Source organism: Pristiophorus japonicus, chromosome 7, assembly GCF_044704955.1.
Source record: "Pristiophorus japonicus isolate sPriJap1 chromosome 7, sPriJap1.hap1, whole genome shotgun sequence".
NCBI lineage: Eukaryota > Metazoa > Chordata > Chondrichthyes > Pristiophoridae > Pristiophorus > Pristiophorus japonicus.
In genome coordinates this window covers 105394163-105412881 of record NC_091983.1, presented here as the reverse complement: position 1 = coordinate 105412881, position 18719 = coordinate 105394163, and the positions used below count along the sequence as shown (strand labels likewise).

At 43.8% G+C, this 18719-nt stretch overlaps 1 protein-coding gene across 3 annotated transcripts in view; it reads left to right on the top strand.

The window, feature by feature from the left end:
* Positions 1-18719, top strand: part of rcan2 (regulator of calcineurin 2) — a 533756-nt gene that overhangs the window by 401244 nt on the left and 113793 nt on the right. For all 3 annotated transcript variants that reach the window (XM_070885208.1, XM_070885209.1, XM_070885210.1), the window contains 2 exons: positions 5331-5504; positions 11477-11648. In XM_070885208.1, the coding sequence (XP_070741309.1) occupies positions 5331-5504; positions 11477-11648 (346 nt within the window). The remainder of the gene's footprint in view (positions 1-5330; positions 5505-11476; positions 11649-18719) is intronic.

Genomic DNA, 18719 nt, shown 5'->3' with positions numbered 1-18719 from the left:
ACAGACGGTTTAAATTTAAAATGCCGGGAATGTCCTTGGAGCTTCTCTTACATGTGTAAATGGATTTTGCACCGAATCTCTGCCAAAGTTACAGTGGTGGAGCAGGAAAAGCCCCAAGGAAATTTCCCACAAAATGCTTTACTCAGAGGGTGTGAGCAGGTGTAATAGCTGCGATTAAGAGGTATTAGTATCTGGGACTGTAGAAGCCTTCTGGTAATGTACCGTCTTATGTCCCTTGGTAATATTTATGTAAACATTATAATGTACATAATTCAGAATAGCATATAGTCTACTTCTGATCATTTAATGTCATTTTTTGATTTATCCAATAATTTGAATTAAGCAATGTAAATAACAGAACAAAGTGGGAATTTAGTATTAAAATATTTGAATTAACAGATAATTTTGAATTAGGGAGTAGACTGTATTGCTTTTCATAGATACTATATTCTTGGCCCGGCAGCACAGAAAGGATTATGTTCCACACAGTATTGAATCATCTCTGTAGTTCTCGAGTGATTTTCTGCACTTAATCCTCGTTCTCGTGCATCTCATTAGCCAACACAATTAGTCCACCAATTCAGACAGGAAAATTGTAAAAGGTGGACGCCATTTCTGACTGTGCCTCTAATTAATTCTTCTGTTAATCACCAAACCAATCATCTCTTTGATGTGCCTAAATGCAGTAGATGTTTGGCTTCATTGCCCACCGGCAAGAGGGCCTGCTGAACCTCTTTGTCTTTATCAATGCCGGGTACATTTTAAGGGAAAAGCACTTTTTTAGACAACAACAGACAAGCACTGCACAGGGACTGCTCTCTATAAGTAGCAGCACTGCAAGATTTAAAGTTGAAACAGCTGATGCTATGCTATAAGCTAGAAATTATGGTCAGTAATATCAGCAGATGAATCCTTTTTCCGCTATTTTAATGAAGGTATTAAACCATTTCAGATCATTTGGGACTGTCCCGACAATGACTGTCAGATAGCAATTTACCCTTTCCCATTCAGGCGTGGCTCCCAAAATTAAATTTTTGATATCATAATAGCTTGTTGTTATTGCCTTATTTAGAATCCACCAGGAAATGTGCTATTGTCTAATATGAACTGGCCTATTAACACTTATGCATGCATGCTTCGAGAATTTAATAAAAAAATGCATTTCCACCATTTCCAAACTTTTTGTCCAAACTTCCGATTGGGTGGATCTGCAGTGGATTGCCCAACTAAAACCCTGAAAATTGGACAGAACAAAGCTGTGTCTGGATTCTGTCCTGTGTTTTTAGTCCAGCCACTTTCTGATGGGGAAGCGGGTGTACATAAGTAAATCATTTTCCTGTCCCCTCCACGTCTAGGGGTGTGTGTAGGGAATGTTTGCAGGCTACCCCAGGAAGTCCACTCTTTATACCTTTAAAAGGCCTCAGCGTAACTCATACCAGCTGACAGCTGGAGTGAGTTTCATTGACGCCCCTGGAATGGCCCCAAACCTTGCCAGAAGTAAGATAATCAATCCCAGAGGAGATCAATTACCTTACTGTGCTGAAGTCATGTCTCTTGTTGGAGATGAAGATTGTTTACTGATGCTTTTTCTTCAGTCGGTCAAGGGCCTCGGTAGCAACCCAGTGGACCAGCTGTGTGCCACCCCTCTTTCTACCAGCAGATCGGGATAGGCACCTCTGATACACCCTTAAATGCATAGGCTACCCCTTCACAAATATGCTACAGTTTAGCACTGGGTTTAATTTGAGTAGTATGGTTTCCACTCCAGTTCACTTGTGGCAGCAGCATGAGCCCATTGGAATCTCAGCCCCTTTGTCTTTTTGCAGATTTACTCCATATAACATTTTACATTCTTTGAATTTATATATTTTCAACTTTACACAAATGAACACAAGAATATTTTAGTTCTTTGAAATGAGAAAACTAATACTTGGACAAGATAAAATATATTTTCACACACACTTACACTACAATATTTCATCCACGAGGGGAAAATGGAGCTCTCAGCACCTCAAAAAGATGAATATATTTGAAAAAAATACTGAAAATAAAAAAACTTAAGTTTTTTTCCTACTGCTTTAGCTTTTGAGACGGAAACAAGAGTAACCAAAGTCTGGACAAGGCTAGCATTCACAATGCACTAATCAGAGTATCATTTGGCAACTCCCATTGGCACCAAATGCTGTTCCATTGGCAGTGAATGTGAGATATACACATTCATTTGCAAATTGTTTCTTGAACATGGGATGAACAGAGGAAGGAGAACAGAATCCTGATGGACAAATTGCTGCCAGTTGATAAATGGGCAGCACATAAGATTTCTGAGGGTTAGTAATATACAACTTCTAAAAGTGTGAAGGTTTAAAAGCCTCTGTTAGTTTCTTGAAACATTTGATGACATTTTAATAACCATTCAGAGGCTACAAGAAATACCATAAATGAAGATGAGAGGCAACAAAATTATGGTCAAGGGCAGAACAACATAATCTATTATCACAAAAGCAAAATACTGCAGGTGCTGGAAACTGGAATATAAACAGAACATGCTGAAAATCTCAGCAGGTTAGGCAGCATCTGTGGAGAGAAACAGAGTTAAGGTTTCGGGTCGAAGACCCTTCATCAGAACTGGAGTTCTGCTGAGATTTCCAGCATTTTCTGTTTTTAATCTATTATCAGATGAACAAACATCTCTGAGTGTCCCAAAGTGCTTCACATCAGTTAAATACTTGCAGCCACTGTTGTTCAGTCGGTGAATGCAGCAGACATTTTGCTCATAGCAAAGTCCCACAAACAACAATGGAACAAATGTTGAGAAAGGAATGCTGATGGGGACATGAGGAGAACTCCCTACTTCTCTTCAAAAAGTGCCATTGGATCTTAAAGATCCATTTGAACAGGTAGACAAGGCCTCAATTTAATATCTCATTCAGAGGATACCACCGCACTTCCTCGTTACTGCACCAAGGTGTCATTGTAAATTATGTGCTTAATTCCTGGAAAGGAGTTTAAACCCCCCAACCATCTGACTTACAGCCAAGAATGCTGCCAACCAAGGCAAGTTAACATTGTGATCTTTGATAAAATCAGAGATGTTGGTGAAATGCAAGTTCAACACCATCTTTGCCAAAATAATATTTTAGGAGAGCTATAAAAGCAGATATTTTTTAGGGCTACTTTGACAGCTTAATTTTGCCAAAAACACCAGAAGAACCTATGTTTGATCTCTTAGCTCACCCATGAAAATGGTGAGGGTGTTATAATTGGCCTCAGTGCCCCATGTTAAAGAAAACAAAATATTAGCTGGACTTTCTGATCTTCATCACTGTCTGGTGGCTACTTCTGGAATGTGTTGGCATGTAACTGGGTGTAGATAAGACTGGGTTGGCGTATGATGCTTTCATCGTCAGATAAACTGTCAACACTTAGGCCAAGAAATTCATCGCGGGCAGTGGCGCAAAACGGATGCCCGACATCGCCCGCTTTGTGCTACCATCAAGATGAATTTCTAGCCTTCACTGTCTGGGTCCACGCATGAAGATTGGTCTCTTGAGCAAATCCTGGAGGCTGACCAGCATCCATGGGATCACGTACTAAGTTGGGATGGGAGAGAAAAGAGACTATTAGGGGGGAAATAGAAATTTCAAATGCCATTTCTTTTGAAGAATGCATTATAAGCTTCTCCTCAAATAATGAAAAGATTGCACCAGATGTATATTACATCGTTATTATTTTCAAGACTCCTAATTGAGCAACTTCATGTAATGTAGTACGTTACATTCACCATTGACACTCGGGGGTCAAGTTTCATCTTCACTGCCTGGGTGGTAATCTGGCAATGGAATGAAAATCGTTTGTTTTCTACAATGAGTGGGCGATCCGTTCTGGCAGATTCGGCGTAAATTTTCATTTTCACTTTCACCACCTGAGTGGTAATCTGCCGGAGTGAATCGCCTGCTCATTGTAGAATCCAATCGATTTTCATTCTGTTGCCAGAATACAACCCAGGCGGTGAAAGTGAAAATGTACTCCTTGGTTTTAATGGCTTGCTGCAATTATCCGAATCACAAATTGCATTTACATTGAAATAGCTGTCTAACTCAGGAGGTCACTACTGCCATTATTATGCTCTGCCTTGGCCTTTGACAGCTTTCAATTGCAAGTAAAAGACTCAAAACCATTCTTACTATGGAAACTATTTAATTGGATGGAACTTTAATAGGGAGGAGGGTTGGAAGCGGGAAGGGCTGGAAAGCGGTTGTGAAACTCGGGAGAACTTGTTTCCTGCAGGCCCTGACGAATTTAACGGCTGGGCCTGATTTGCATTTCAAACCACTGTTTCCTACCCACAGCCAGCCCGTTGGTGAGGCTGGCTGGCTGAGGGCGGATACGCCTGCAGCACTCGGCCACAGAGAGGAAGGAGAGAGGTATCGGGTAGGTGCTGGGGCGAGGGTGGGGGGTTGAATGGTCGGGGCCATAGCATTGAGGGCCGGGAGTGGTCGGGGGCCGCAGCATCGGGGGTGGAGGATAAATGTCGGGGCCGCAGGATCACGGCCGCAACAGCATCGGGGAGAGGGGGGAAAGATTGTTACTGCAGGAGCATCGGGGTTGGAGGGGTGAGTCTGGGAAGGCAATCGGAGGCCACATTGGGGATGGAATCAAAGTCCTTGGGGCGGGATCAGAGGCCCCGTGGAGGAGATCGGAGACCTCTGAGTGGGATCGGAGGCCTTGGGGGGTGGGGGGAGGTGGGGATCGGAGGCTTGGGGGGGCCTTCAATCGCGGTAGATTGGAGATGCGGGGACTCTGGATCCAGCAGGTAAATATAAAGGCACTTACCTCCTGGATCCAGCAATCCTCGCCTTACTTTAGCTTGCGGGTTCCCCGATGCCTGAGAAACCCGACCAGCCAGAGTTAAATTTGAAATGATGGTTAAATCTGAGGCATGCCATGCTCATTATAATATATAAATGGTCAGCCTACTTCCTGGGAACGGGTTGGCTGCCTGCTCCCGTCCCGCCTCCGTGGGTGAGTTGGGGTTGGGATTCAGTTTTTTAACACTTTAACCTCCAACCCACTTGTTTTTTTGGGGTTTAAAATTCCCCCATAGTATTACTTAGATTTTGTAATGATTTACACAGTCCTAAAACATGGAATTTATAAGCTACATGAGTGTGAAATTGTATTTGTAAAGATAAGAGGGAGGGAGGAAAGATTTGCTGAATACTAATTTTGATGTTTTCAAAGGACATTGTTTAAAAGTTGAAATATTTGGACAAGAATTGTGAAATAAGTCAGGAATTTAAGTTTGTTTTCTTTATGTTTATTAAATACAGGAGAAATTTGAGGCGCTTTTCTTGGCCTATGATGACCAGGCCACATTCCAGCTGTTTAAAAGTTTCAGACGTGTACGGATTAACTTCAGCAATCCCAAAGTAGCGGCCCGTGCCAGAATAGAGCTCCACGAAACAAAGTTCAATGGGAAAAAGCTAAAACTCTACTTTGCACAGGTAATGAATTCAGGACTTCGATCATAGATTATTAAAGCACTTATATATTACGAAAAGAGACTGAAGAAAAGGGGTTTATGTGTCAGCTGTGGCTCAGTGGGCAGCACACTCGCCTCTGAGTCAGAAGGTTGTGGGCTGAAGTCCCACTCCAGGGACAGTGAGCACATAAATTTAGGCTGACATTCTAGTGCAGTGCTGAGGGAGCGCTGCACTGTCAGAGGTGCCGTCTTTCGGATGTGACATTAAACTGAGGCCTCGCCTGCTCTCTCAGATGGATGTAAAAGATTCCAAGGCACTATTTCGAAGAAGAGCAGGGGAGTTATCAACGGTGTCCTGGCCAATATTATTCCCTCAATCAACATAACAAAACAGATTATCTGGTCATTACCAAATTGCTGTTGTGGGAGCTTGCTGTGTGCAAATTGGCTGCTGCGTTTCCCACATTACAACAGTGACTACACTCCAAAAATACTTCATTAGCTGTAAAGCGCTTTGAGATATCCAATGCAAGTCTTTCTTTCTTTAAACTAGTGCAATTAGGGTAGAAATTGGACCTTGTGTTGTTTTACTCTCATGAGCACAACAAGGCCCAATTTCAAGGTCCAATGTCCTGCGCCTTTAGGATACCTGAAAGACATTCATCCTGAAATTGATGATATTTGAGGTATCCCTGGCCCTTATATATGTAAATGAGTGGCCTAACGCATGTTATAGGATCTCTGGAGAAATTGGTGTCCTGAAGAACAGAGCAGGCCTCGGGCCTGCTTCACCTAGTGTGAATGAGGCCTAGGAACCGCCTGCCACTGAAAAAGTTGCCCGAGTACATTGTTGTTAAACAGTACTCCTGACTACTGCTCCCAGCTGCAACCAGCCCCAAACTGCTGTCCTCTCCCACTCACCCCCCCACCCCTTCCCCCGGTACTTACCTGAGGCCGCTGCTGGCAAGACTGGTGACCCAAACTTTGTTTCTGCAGAAGGATGAACTAACTGAGGAGGCATGACAGGGGCTGGCAGCTTGCCCAGATTACTTAGATAAGGCCCGTTGCCCAGTACCGGGCCAGACTTGGGCCTCCCAGTTAGGCCACGTGTTGCCCAAATTCGGGTTCTGACAAATTTCTTCCCCATTGAGTCCTAATCAGCCAACATTAGTAGTAAACTATTCAAATCTGAATTTTGAACTTCCTTCAAAAGTTTATTTCAAATAGTAGAAAGTACAATTCTCATTAATTTCAGCTTCAATAGAGGATTTAAATTGCTCAGCCTTAGTCTGTGTTTCATAGAATGATGCAATTATGATTGGATTGAATTGAACTAAAGGATATGGCGGTGTGACAGGAGGACATTTAACATCAGGGTGGAGTGCAGTAAGGAAAATCTGGCGAGATGGTTTACATGCCACTTACAGATCCTGAAGGATTTTTCTTTCATTCATTTCGTGTGATCCCCCTGCCAGATTTTCCTTTCCATATGCCGGCCAGGCGATGTTTAACACCTGGGTAGTAAAGACAAAAATTTAGCCACGGTGTTTAAAAATGCAGTCTTTTCATCCCGTGTTTAATCCAAGCCAGGTTTGGATAACTATTAAATAGGTACTGACTTTGTGAAAAGTGTTTGGGAAACCTTTTTGACATATTGATGTAAATCATATTGAAACACAACTCTTCCCTCTCCCTCCGAACAAAATAAAATTACTGAATTGTTTTTCATGAAGTTACAATTAGTGCTGAATTTAGTGCTGTGGACTATAATTGAGACTATCCCAACACACTTCAATTAGAACTCTTAAAACCAACAGAGTCCAAATATTTTTCCCATTAGTCTACAATGGATTTGAAACCAGGTCCCAAAATTGAAAAGATTGCATGCTAATGTACTGTAAAATCCAGGCCTCAACTGTTTTATTTTCAAGTTTATAAAAATTCTTAATTGTAATTCTTTAACATTGCAAGCGTACCTTTCTAATAATGCAGTAAGTGGTAACTTCTGGATGAGCAAGAGCAGTTAGCACCAGCACAATAACAACAACCTGCATTTACATAGCACCTTTAATGTAGTGAAATGTTCCGGGGCACTTTACAGGAATATTATGAGATAAAAAATTTGACACTGAGCCACATAAGTAGAAATTAGCACAGGCAACCAAAAGCTTGGTCAAAGAGGTAGGTTTTAACGAGCGTCTTGAGGGAGGATAGAGAGGCGGAGAGGTTTAGGGAGGGAGTTCCAGAGCTTGGGGCAATAATATCAGCAGTAAGGACAATACGGTTGGTATAAATTTAGCACGTTCTTCCATTGAATAATACGGCACTGTTGGATACCTTTTTCAAAGGGCACCATAAACTGTGACCATCAAGCAGGTGCCACAATGTTCAGTGAGTGGATTTTTCATAACTTGTCACCTTTTGTGCTTTGATGTTAGCAGTCATTGCTGACCAGAATCTTGTTATTTTAGACACCAACAGTTCTTTCTTTATTCAGTATAATTAAATGGGGGCCTGGTGCTGTACGGGATAAATTTAACAGAATCACACTTCTGTTGTGAACACAATTTCTGAAAAGTACTCCTCAAGTGTTTTGATAGTAGAAAGTGATTAACTTCACAAATCTCTGTACACTTTAAATTGCTACTTTTAGCTGGAAGAGTGGTGGTGTGGAGGGTGGGGTGAGCTTCAAAGGGGAAGGGACACCCTGCTACAGAGAAAGAAGTTCAGGGAGTGATTCAACCACATCCTGTTACACGTCCTAGTGCTCTTATAGAGGCAAATTGTCAGAAACCTTGAAGCAGAATGTATGTCTACACTGAGATTTCCAGCATTTTCTGTTTTTATTATTGCATGTCTACACTCTCCTGGTCTGAGACAACTTAAAAAGAGGAGAAATTTGTTGGTAAATGGGAGGAAATAAAATATATGTACATATTCACACAAATACACCTACAAACACGTTCAAGTCTTTGAGTACTAAATGGTTTTCAAATATACACATACTGTCTGGATTTTCTGACAAACTGGGTTGGGGAGGGACTTCTGCCTGCCAGCCTGACCCTTTCATGACTCCAACCTACTTTCCTTGTCGAGGTCAGTTACATATTCGAGATGGGTTCCCAGTGGTTCCAACTCAACATCTCAACACTACTTCTCTGCTATCAAGACAAGAAAGCATAATGGAGTGATTCCGTGTTCTGGTGCTCCCAATATAGAGCAATGCAGGTTGCAGAATCATCCCTCTGGTACAAAAGAACAGATCCAAATGAGAGGAGCACCCAGAGATTGCAAGCTTTTAAATTCTTTGGAGGAGGCCACCCTGGATATCCTTGCCTATAAGAGTAGAGAATGTAGAGATAGATGAAGACAAAGGCTAGTACAAACATCTCCTGTTATGTCTTGCCCCCTTCTCACAAGCATATACACAACCAAAGAACCATGACACGTAGTATCTTGTAATGCAAACTCTGCTTGAAGGTGTCTTGGAGCTAGCATTCTAACACATGTTCCTTTTTTATCATTGTAGTCTAGAAGAACAGCCTGCCAGCAGTGCCAATGGCCTAGAACAAGTCAGCACCTCACAGCACACTGCATCCCTCTGGCCAACATTTGCAAGCTCCAGCACAGATATATGTACCTCAAAGGATGCAGTTAGTGGGCTTGAGGAGGTAGCATTAGGCAAGTCATAATGTATATATAAGTGAAGCAGAACAAGTGTTGGTGCCAGAGGAGCAGCAGAAACCTGCTTCTCAGATGCCCATATGGATATTATGAATGGGTCCCCGTATTTGGAAAATTTATTGCAGTGAAATTGTACAGCTGTATCATACTTCTACTGCAATTCAGTGGGAGAAGAATTACAAAAGCTAGCCCTGCTTAACAATGCATCAGTCACCTGTTCGATACATCTGTCAGCAGAAAATTGGCGGATATGACAGATTATCCCTATGCTAACCTGAAAAGAAGTGGAGGCACAACAGTTAAGGAAGGAAGGAGCTTGGTTATCACTGGCAGTGGCATCTCTATTTTTGATATGTACTGAACCTACAAAAGGACAGTGATGAAAAACAGAAAACAAAAGGAAAACAAAGCAGGAAAAAAACAGAAAAACTAGCTGAAAAAGAAAATGAAAACTTGTTTGTCCCTTTAAGAATTCCCAGCCACAAGTAGCTTATCTTTGGCATCCCATTTGAATGGGTGCATATAACCGTGGTTAGGCCTTCCACCTGAAAATTAGGATAAAAGGGAATTTGCTGGAGGTCTTTGTCTCAATGCAGTATGCATGCACAGTGCGCAAGAGCAGAACACATGGTTTCAAAACCCAATCACAGAATCTGTGCTGGAGGGGACTTTCCAATGACGACCAAGCGAGATTGCCGTATGGCGAATTTCCTGGATTTATTAATTTCACCAGCGGGAATGATACTGCCAGTTAGAAAATATAACCTCTAGGGTAGATTTTATGAATTCATGCTCCCATCGCAGAGTCTTGCCTGCCAGATCTTCATATTGTAAATTTGAGCATCAAGATCGTTGGACTCTGTCATGGTCATAAAATGCTTTGGGGACAATTGGCCTTGGTGCTCATAGTCCTGATAGTCCCTGAAGCTCATGAATATATTGAAGGTGGAGATAGACAGATTTTTGAACAATAAGGGAGTCAAGGGTTATGGAGAGCGGGCGGGAAGTGGAGTTGAAACCAAGATCAGATCAGCCATGATCTTATTGAATGGCGGAGCATGCGCGAGGGGCCAAATGGCCTACTCCTGCTTCTATTTCTTATGCTGGGAGCACATGTTGTTTCAGCAGTGCTACTACAGTTTTCAAACATTTGTTTAGACTTTATTGCAATCTGGGAGCTGCACCATAGCACGCATCGGTAGGGTTTCTAAGAGAGGGTATTCTGTTTACTCGCACGATATGTTCTTTTTATTCCACAAGTGAACAAACTCAGTGGTGCTCAAGCTATGAGCAGTTCCCAATTGTATAGCACATGTCACTGTAGATTTATTCTATTTATAAAACTCATGTAGACTTCTCGATCATTAATATTTAACTTGTTTAAATTTGAAACCTTGACTAATACTGGGGTACAATTCCACAAGTACCAACTCCCTCCAATACCTTGACCAACTAGCCAGCCTTCATGTGTAAGCCTAGACTTTGAGTGTCCGCAAGGTCTTATACAGTGGTGGTATCACCGTCAAGCCCAATCCTACCCTTACCTGCTATCCACAATCACGCACTTTCCAGCAAGAGACACTTAATAGTAATTAGCAGCAGAAACATTGGCTACTTTTTCCTCTCTCAAGCCCAGGGGTACTGTTTCCAGTTGTCGTGGCCCAATTACTGCTTCAGCTGAGATCAGCTACTTTAGGGGATTGTGAAAGTAATTTTAAAGGAGACCATCATTTGCATGGAGGGCAGTTTTATGATCCTTAAGAGCATTAGTTTACAATCCCACTGAAGTGTTCTTACATTCAAGCTCCATCTCAAGCCAAGTATAATGTGATTATTTGCAAGCCATGGTGCTGGTAGGACTTTTTATCTTTGTGCCTCAACATAAACATTAAAACAAAATACAGGTGCAATTGTACAAGATTAATGAATGGAGAATGATGGAGGAGCATGTTCAAATTCTCATTGTGCTCTTGGTGGATGAAGCTCCACTCCAGAAGTGCAAACTTGTAATCTTACCCCTTATACGTGTTCAAATTCATCATCAGCCACCATATTGAAATAAAATCTACCTGTAAATTTTTCAATTCTAAACATAATGCCTTACAGCAGTCCAGAGACAGAATGTGGAGGCTGGAAAAAATAATTCTGAACATTTTTCCTGTTGAGAAACCAAGGTGAAGGGCCAGGGCGTATAATGCAAGGTTGAAAAGACTAAAACTTTTAGGTCCACTCAAACATTGGAAATGAACTGCTGCTGACATCTGATACACTATAGATTATGGCTTAAACAGTTGCCAATTTATTTCCCAGGTTCAAAATCAAGGTACTGATGGAGATAACCTGCATCTTGCCCCTCCGCAGCCAGCAAAACAATTTCTCATCTCCCCTCCAGCATCACCACCTGTGGGTTGGCAACAAATTGATGACGCCACACCAATCATCAACTATGATCTGCTCTATGCAGTGGCAAAACTGGGACCTGGTAGGTTCTTCCACATTCTCTTATTTCATAACTGCTATTGAACAGTAGCCTATGGAAGGTTAATTTTTAAAAGTTAGACTCAGTGTAAAGTATCACTGTTGCTGCTATGCCTTGTTTTACAAGTCATAAGAATAGGCATCAAAGAAACACTTTGCAGAGAATGAAGATGAGGTCAATGAGTTCTCATGACCTGGTTGACTGAAAAGTGTCTGACATCCACTGCTGGTCATTTCATATATTCTATATAGTACAAAAAGTTGTTTTACTTTACCTACCTTTTGGCTTGCTTTTGCCTACCAATTGCTTGATCATTACATCCAATTAAATCATTGTTTTTCACATGATGCAGTGGCTAAACAGGGTCCTGCTAGGTTTTTGCATGTTACCTAACGCCATAGCTACTATTTAAGTTGATCACTTAGCACTAACTGGAGTATTATAAATGCTTGCCTACACGCTCTAGCTGTGCAGGACAGATGTAATCTAGCTGAGGCAGAGCAGGTGACATAGAGCTTTAATAACTGCAAGGGGTAGAGTTTCTGCTTTAGGCAAAATAGGCACAAACTACACCCAAAATTTTTCTTGAGTTTTTACTCAAACGCATTTGCATTTCGCTAAATGCAAAATCTGCCACGAACCAGTGAAATTGGGCAATGTTTTAAAACATAATAGATTAAAGTGTAGAACGGTTGATGAACATTGGTGTACATTTAAGGAAATATTTCACAACTCTCAAGAAAAATATATTCCAGTGAGGAGGAAAGGGTGTAAGAGAAAAGATAGCAATTCGTGGCTAACTAAAGAAATAAAGGACGGTATCCAAGTAAAAACAAGGGCATACAGGCCCCAAGTTTCCACATGATTTGCTCCTGATTTTTAGGAGCAACTGGTGTAGAACGGAGTATCTTAGAAATCAGAATTCTCGTCATTTAGTTTGCTCCAGTTCTAGTCAGTTAGAACAGTTTCACTTTGGAACAGAATTTTCTTTTCAAAAGGGGGAGTGTCCGGTCACTTACGCCTGATTTCAAAGTTTCGTCAGTGAAAACTTACTCCAAACTAACTTAGAATGGAGTAAGTAAAGATTTTTGTACGCTCGAAAAAACCTTGTCTACACTTTAGAAAATCAGGCGTAGGTTACAAATCAGGTGTAGGGAATGGTGGGGGAGGTGTTTAAAGGGAAGTTTACAAACATTAAACACTTCAGTTTTACAAATAAAGAGACATCATCAATAATAAATGATAAATACATCAATAAATCAACCAATAAATCAATCAAAAAAAATTAATAAGAAATATATATTTTTTTTAATCAATAAATAAAACATTTTCTACTTACCGACTGCAGCACCAGGAGCCCTCCAACAGCGTGCTGGGATGCCCCCCCCCCAGTGTGTCTCTGTCAGTGTCTCTATCGCTCTGTCTGTCTGTGTGTGTCTCTCATTCTCTGTCTGTCAGTGTCTGTGTTTCTGACAGCGAGGGGAGGGGGAGGAGGGGGTAGAGGGAGAGAGGAGGGGAGCAGAGGGAGGGAAGGGGGAGGGATGGGGGAGAAGGGGGAGGGATGGGGGAGAAGGGGGATGGGGGAAGGGGGGGAGAAGGGGGGAGGGGGAGAAGGGGATAAAGGGAGGAAGGAGATGGGGGGAGAAGGAGATGGGGGGGGGTTAAGGAGATGTGGGGCGGGGGGGAAGGAGAAGGGGGAGGGAGGCTGAACGGGCCGGGCCCGAGACTTTGGGCAGGGCCCGTCCCCAGCACCAGATTTACAGGTAGGTGGCGTTGGGTCGGGTCGGGAGGGAGGCCGGTTCGGGTCGGGGGGAGGGAGGGAGGGAGAGGGAGGTCAGGTCGGATCCAGTCCGGGGGCGGGGGCGGGGAGGAGCGTGAGTCGGGTCGGGTCCAGTAGGGGGGGAGCGGGAGCGGGAGTCGGGTCCAGTCGGGGGGGGGGGGGAATGGGAGCGGGAGTCGGGTCGGGTCCAGTCGGGGGGGGGGGAGCGGGAGCGGGAGTTGGGTCGGGTCCAGTTGGGGGGGGGGGAGCGGGAGTCGGGTCGGGTCGGGTCCGGGGGAAGCGGGAGCGGGAGTCGGGTCGGGTCGGGTCGGGTCCGGAAGCGGGAGTCGAGTCGGGTCGGGAGGAAGCAGGAGCTGGCCGTGGGAGGAGCCTTATGCACGCAGCCCCAGTGAGGCCATTCGGCCAGGGCTAGGGGCTGCGTGCTTCGGCCCCTCCCACACAGTTTCGGGCGCCTGGAGCTACTGCACATGCGCGCCCACTGTAGCGCGCATGTGCAGAGGTCCCGGCACTGTTTTCAGCGCAGGGACCTGGCTCCACCCCCTACAGCTCCTGCTGTGCTGCGCCGAGGGCCAGAGGACCTGCAAGGAGGTGGAGAATACGGAGGGTTTTTTTAGGCGCACTTTGTGGCGCGATAAACGGGCGTCCAGGTCGGGACTGCGCCATTCTAGGCACGGCTCGAAACTTGGGCCCACAGAGTGGCCAAAACTAGTGGGAGGACAGAAGATTGGGAAGCTTTTAAAAGCCAGCAAAGAATGACTAAAAAAAAATGATTAAGAAAGGGAAGATAGAATATGAAAGTAAACTAGCGCAAAATATAAAAACAGATAGCAAGAGTTTCTATAGGTATATAAAAAGGAAAAAAGTGACTAAAGTAAATGTTGGTCCATTAGAGGACGAGGCTAGGGAATTAGTAATGTGGAACATGGAGATGGCAGCAACTCTGAACAAATATTTTGTATCAGTCTTTATGGTAGAGGACACTAACAATATTCCAACAGTGGATAGTCAAGGGGCTATAGGGGGAGAGGAACTTAACACAATCACAATCACTAAGGAGGTGGTATTCAGTAAGATAATGGGACTAAAGGCAGATAAATCCCCTGGACCTGATGGCTTGCATCCTTGGGTCTTAGGAGAAGTAACGGCAGGGATTGTGGATGCATTGATTGTAATTTACCAAAATTCCCTGGATTCTGAGGAGGTCCCAGCAGATTGGAAAACTGCAAATGTAACGGCCCTATTTAAAAAAGGAGGCAGACAAAAAGCAGGAGTCTATAGACCAGTTAGCCTAACATCTGTGGTTGGGAAAATCTTGGAGTCCATTATTAAAGAAGTAGTAGCAGGACATTTGGAAAAGCAAAATTCGGTCAGGCAGTGTCAGCATGGATTTATGAAGGGGAAGTCATATTTGACAAATTTTCTGGAATTCTTTGAGGATGTAACAAACAGGGTGGATAAAGGGGAACCAGTGGATGTGGTATATTTGGACTTCCAGAAGGGATTTGACAAGGTGCCACATAAAATGTTACTGCACAAGATAAAAGTTCGCGGGGTTGGGGGGGTAATATATTAGCATGGATAGAGGATTGGCTAACTAACAGAAAACAGAGAGTTGGGATAAATGATTCATTCTCGGGTTGGCAATCAGTGGGGTGCCGCAGGGATCAGTGCTGGGACCCCAACTATTTCCAATCTATATTAACGACTTGGAAGAAGGGACTGAGTGTAACGTAGCCAAGTTTGTTGATGATACAAAGATGGGAGGAAAAGCAATGTGTGAGGAGAACACAAAAAATCTGCAAAAGGACATAGACAGGCTAAGTGAGTGGGCAAAAATTTGGCAGATGGCGGAATATGTTGGAAAGTGTGAGGTCATACACTTTGCCAGAAAAAATTCAAAGAGCAAGTTATTATTTAAATGGAGAAAGATTGCAAAGTGCTGCAGTACAGTGGAACCTGGGGGCACTTGTGCATGAAACACAAAAGGATAGTATGCAGGTACAGCAAGTGATCAGAAAGGCCAATGGAATCTTGGCCTTTATTGCAAAGGGGATGGAATATAAAAGTAGGGAAGTCTTGTTACAGCTATACAGGGTATTGATGAGGCCACACCTGGAATACTGCGGCAGTTTTGGTTTCCATATTTACGAAAGGATATACTTGCTTTGGAGGCAGTTCAGAGAAGGGTCACGAGGTTGATTCCAGAGATGAGTGGGTTGACTTATGAGGAAAGGTTGAGTAGGTTGGGCCTCTACTCATTGGAATTCAGAAGAATGAGAGGTGATCTTATCGAAATGTATAAGATTATGAGGGGACTTGACAAGGTGGATGCAGAGAGGATGTTTCCACTGATGGGGGAGACTAGAACTAGAGGGCATGATCTTAGAATAAGGGGCCGCCCATTTAAAACTGAGATGAGGAGAAATTTCTTCTCTGAGTTGTAAATCTGTGGAATTCGCTGCCTCAGAGAGCTGTGGAAGCTGGGACATTGAATAAATTTGACAGAAATAGACAGTTTCTTAAACGATAAGGGGTTATGGGGAGCGGGCAGGGAAGTGGAGCTGAGTCCATGATCAGATCAGCCATGACCTTATTGAATGGCGGAGCAGGTTCGAGGGGCCATATGGCCTACTCCTGCTCCTATTTCTTATGTTCTTACGTTCTTATGTAATTCGAGTGTTCAACCAGCATAGTCTGTTGCAACCTTTCATCTTGTCACATTATTACAAAATAAGCACCATTCTACAGAAGGAGCATAATTGAAAATTGAGTATATTGTACAACATAAGGTTAAGTACAGCTTTAGGTGAATGAGAGTAGTTTTTACACGATAGATGACAAATTCTTGAAGGTCATGCTACAAATACAGAACTAATGTAATCTTAAGAAATGCCATGCATCTACGTTAATTAACAGATGGTTTTGGCTTCTGCTTGTAGTACTAGGACTCAGTTTGGCATCATGCCCTAAGGTCGAAATGATGAAACATTAAGCTTTGTCTCCAAATTGTTAAATGCGCTGCAAATCTACTCTCATGAGATGTTTACCTAATTTATTTCCAAAGCAAAACTCCAAAACAATTCTGACTCAAATAATATTAGCTATGTTCAAGATCAAATATTTAATGAACAGCTAGGTAAGATATGACCAATGTGGCCAAACCATTAATAGTTATCCACCCGCTGGCCCTGCAGATATTCTATTTCATTGGTTAGTTACACAGTAGCCAATTGTTAACATTTTATAGCATAACCTGGACTTTCTGGCTGTGCTGGCGGAAATGAGGTTGGCATGCCTTTTCACCCACCCCAGAAATGCCCTCCTGATTCCAGCCCCAGGGGCATTCATCATCATAGACAGTCCCTCAAAATCTAGGAAGTCTTGCTTCCACAGTGAGTTCTCAGTTCACAGTGAGTTGTCTGTACAGTTCAATGCGGGAATTATAGTCTCTGTCACAGGTGAGGCAGGCAGTGGTTGAAGGAAAGGGTGGGTGGGGAGCCTGGTTGGCCGCACGCTTCTTCTGCTGTCTGCGCTTGATTTCCGCATGCTCTTGACGACGAGACTCGAGGTGCTCAGTGTCCTCCCAGATGCTCTTCCTCTATTTTGGGCAGTCTTGGGCCAGGGTTTCACAGGTGCCGGTGGGGATGTTGCACTTTATCAAGGAGGCATTGAGGGTGTCCTTGAAACATTTCCTCTGCCCACCTGGGACTCACTTGCTGTGCAGGAGTTCCGAGTAGAGCGTTTGCTTAGGGAGTCTCATGTCGGGCATGCGGATGATGTAGCTCGCCCAATGGAACTGGTCGAGTGTGGTCAGTGCTTCGATGCTGGGGATGTTGGCCTGAGCGAGAACACTGATGTTGTTGCATCTATGCAGGATCTTGTGGAGGCAGCACTGGTGGTACTTCTCCAGCACTTGGAGATGTCTGCTGTATATGATCCACATCTCTGAGCAATATAGGAGGGCGGGTATCATTACTGCCTTGTAGACCATAAGCTTGGTGCCAGATTTGAGGACCTGGGGCTCCACTTTTTTTGGCAGCTTAACGCCCACTTAATGGCCATTTTTTTGGTGAAATGACGTATAACACCCAAATATCACCCATTCTGGCACAAATTGGAAACTGACAGGCTTTTTTAGGAGACTTATTGCCGAGCGTTATTTTCCCAATGGGCTTAACGCCGAGAAAAAATATCACCGCCGCCCACTTTCTTTGGGCAGAATCAGCAGAATGGGCGAATTCAACGCCCATAATATCGGCCAGCATTACCTTCTGAATGGAATTAACGCCGAGATTCAATATTAACGATCGCCGACTGTTTTTTAACACAAAGAACATATTTACCGAAATTGGCGGCCATGGAGATCGCCCATCTTCAATTCCACCACCTTGCACACATATTGGCCACAATATCGCTTGCTCAAAAAACCACCCACAAAAAGTGGAACTAACCGGAACGAACGGCAGCAGTGTGGCTGGTATTTGTTAAATCCCACTCTTATGCGAGGAGCTGATATCGGAAAGATTTGACTGAAAGAGCGCTGATGTGAGTGACAACGCTGACACATTGCTGCGTGTGTGCAGCTCAGACATCAATGGTGCCCATCACCTTAGTGCCAGTTAAAGTTTACATTGATTGATAAGTTATTTAACCCTTTCATGGTAAGGAATCACCAGTGTGTAACAGTCTAGCTATCTGACACAATGCGCAACAAGGTTATGTTCAATAACAAAAGTTTAATAACAAAAATTGGTCTGAAATCATAAGTATCACAGCCAATAACACCCAACCCCGCTTTTTCCACCATTGACATCAATCACATGTTCAACATGTCCAGCAACACAGGCATAGCAGGAGCGTGGTCCCCAGCCCCCATACATTGCAACAAATTGCATACACCCAGATGGAGATATAACACAGCCATCACCTGCGGACATGCACCTCATTTTCCTTCCCGCCTCTCCTCCTTCTCCCCACCTCCTCAGGTGGTGCCTCATTGGGGGGAATGAAGGCAGATACGTTAGTTGCATGGGTACGGGAGCGGGGGGTGCCGAGGGGGCAACATTCTCTGATGCAGAAGCAGGATCTTGGTCCTTGCTCTCATCTGTCATTCGCAGTGGTGGTGCGGAACCTTGGGGTGGAGTGCCGCACTCTGGGACCACTGGGAGGGCTGTGGCAGCAGTGTTCCTGGCTATCGCATCCAGGCACTCCGCCATGCGCGGGATGTACTCGGCCATGGTGGCCAGGTGTCGGGATATGCCCTCCAAAGCTTTGATGTGCTGGTCGCTAATGTC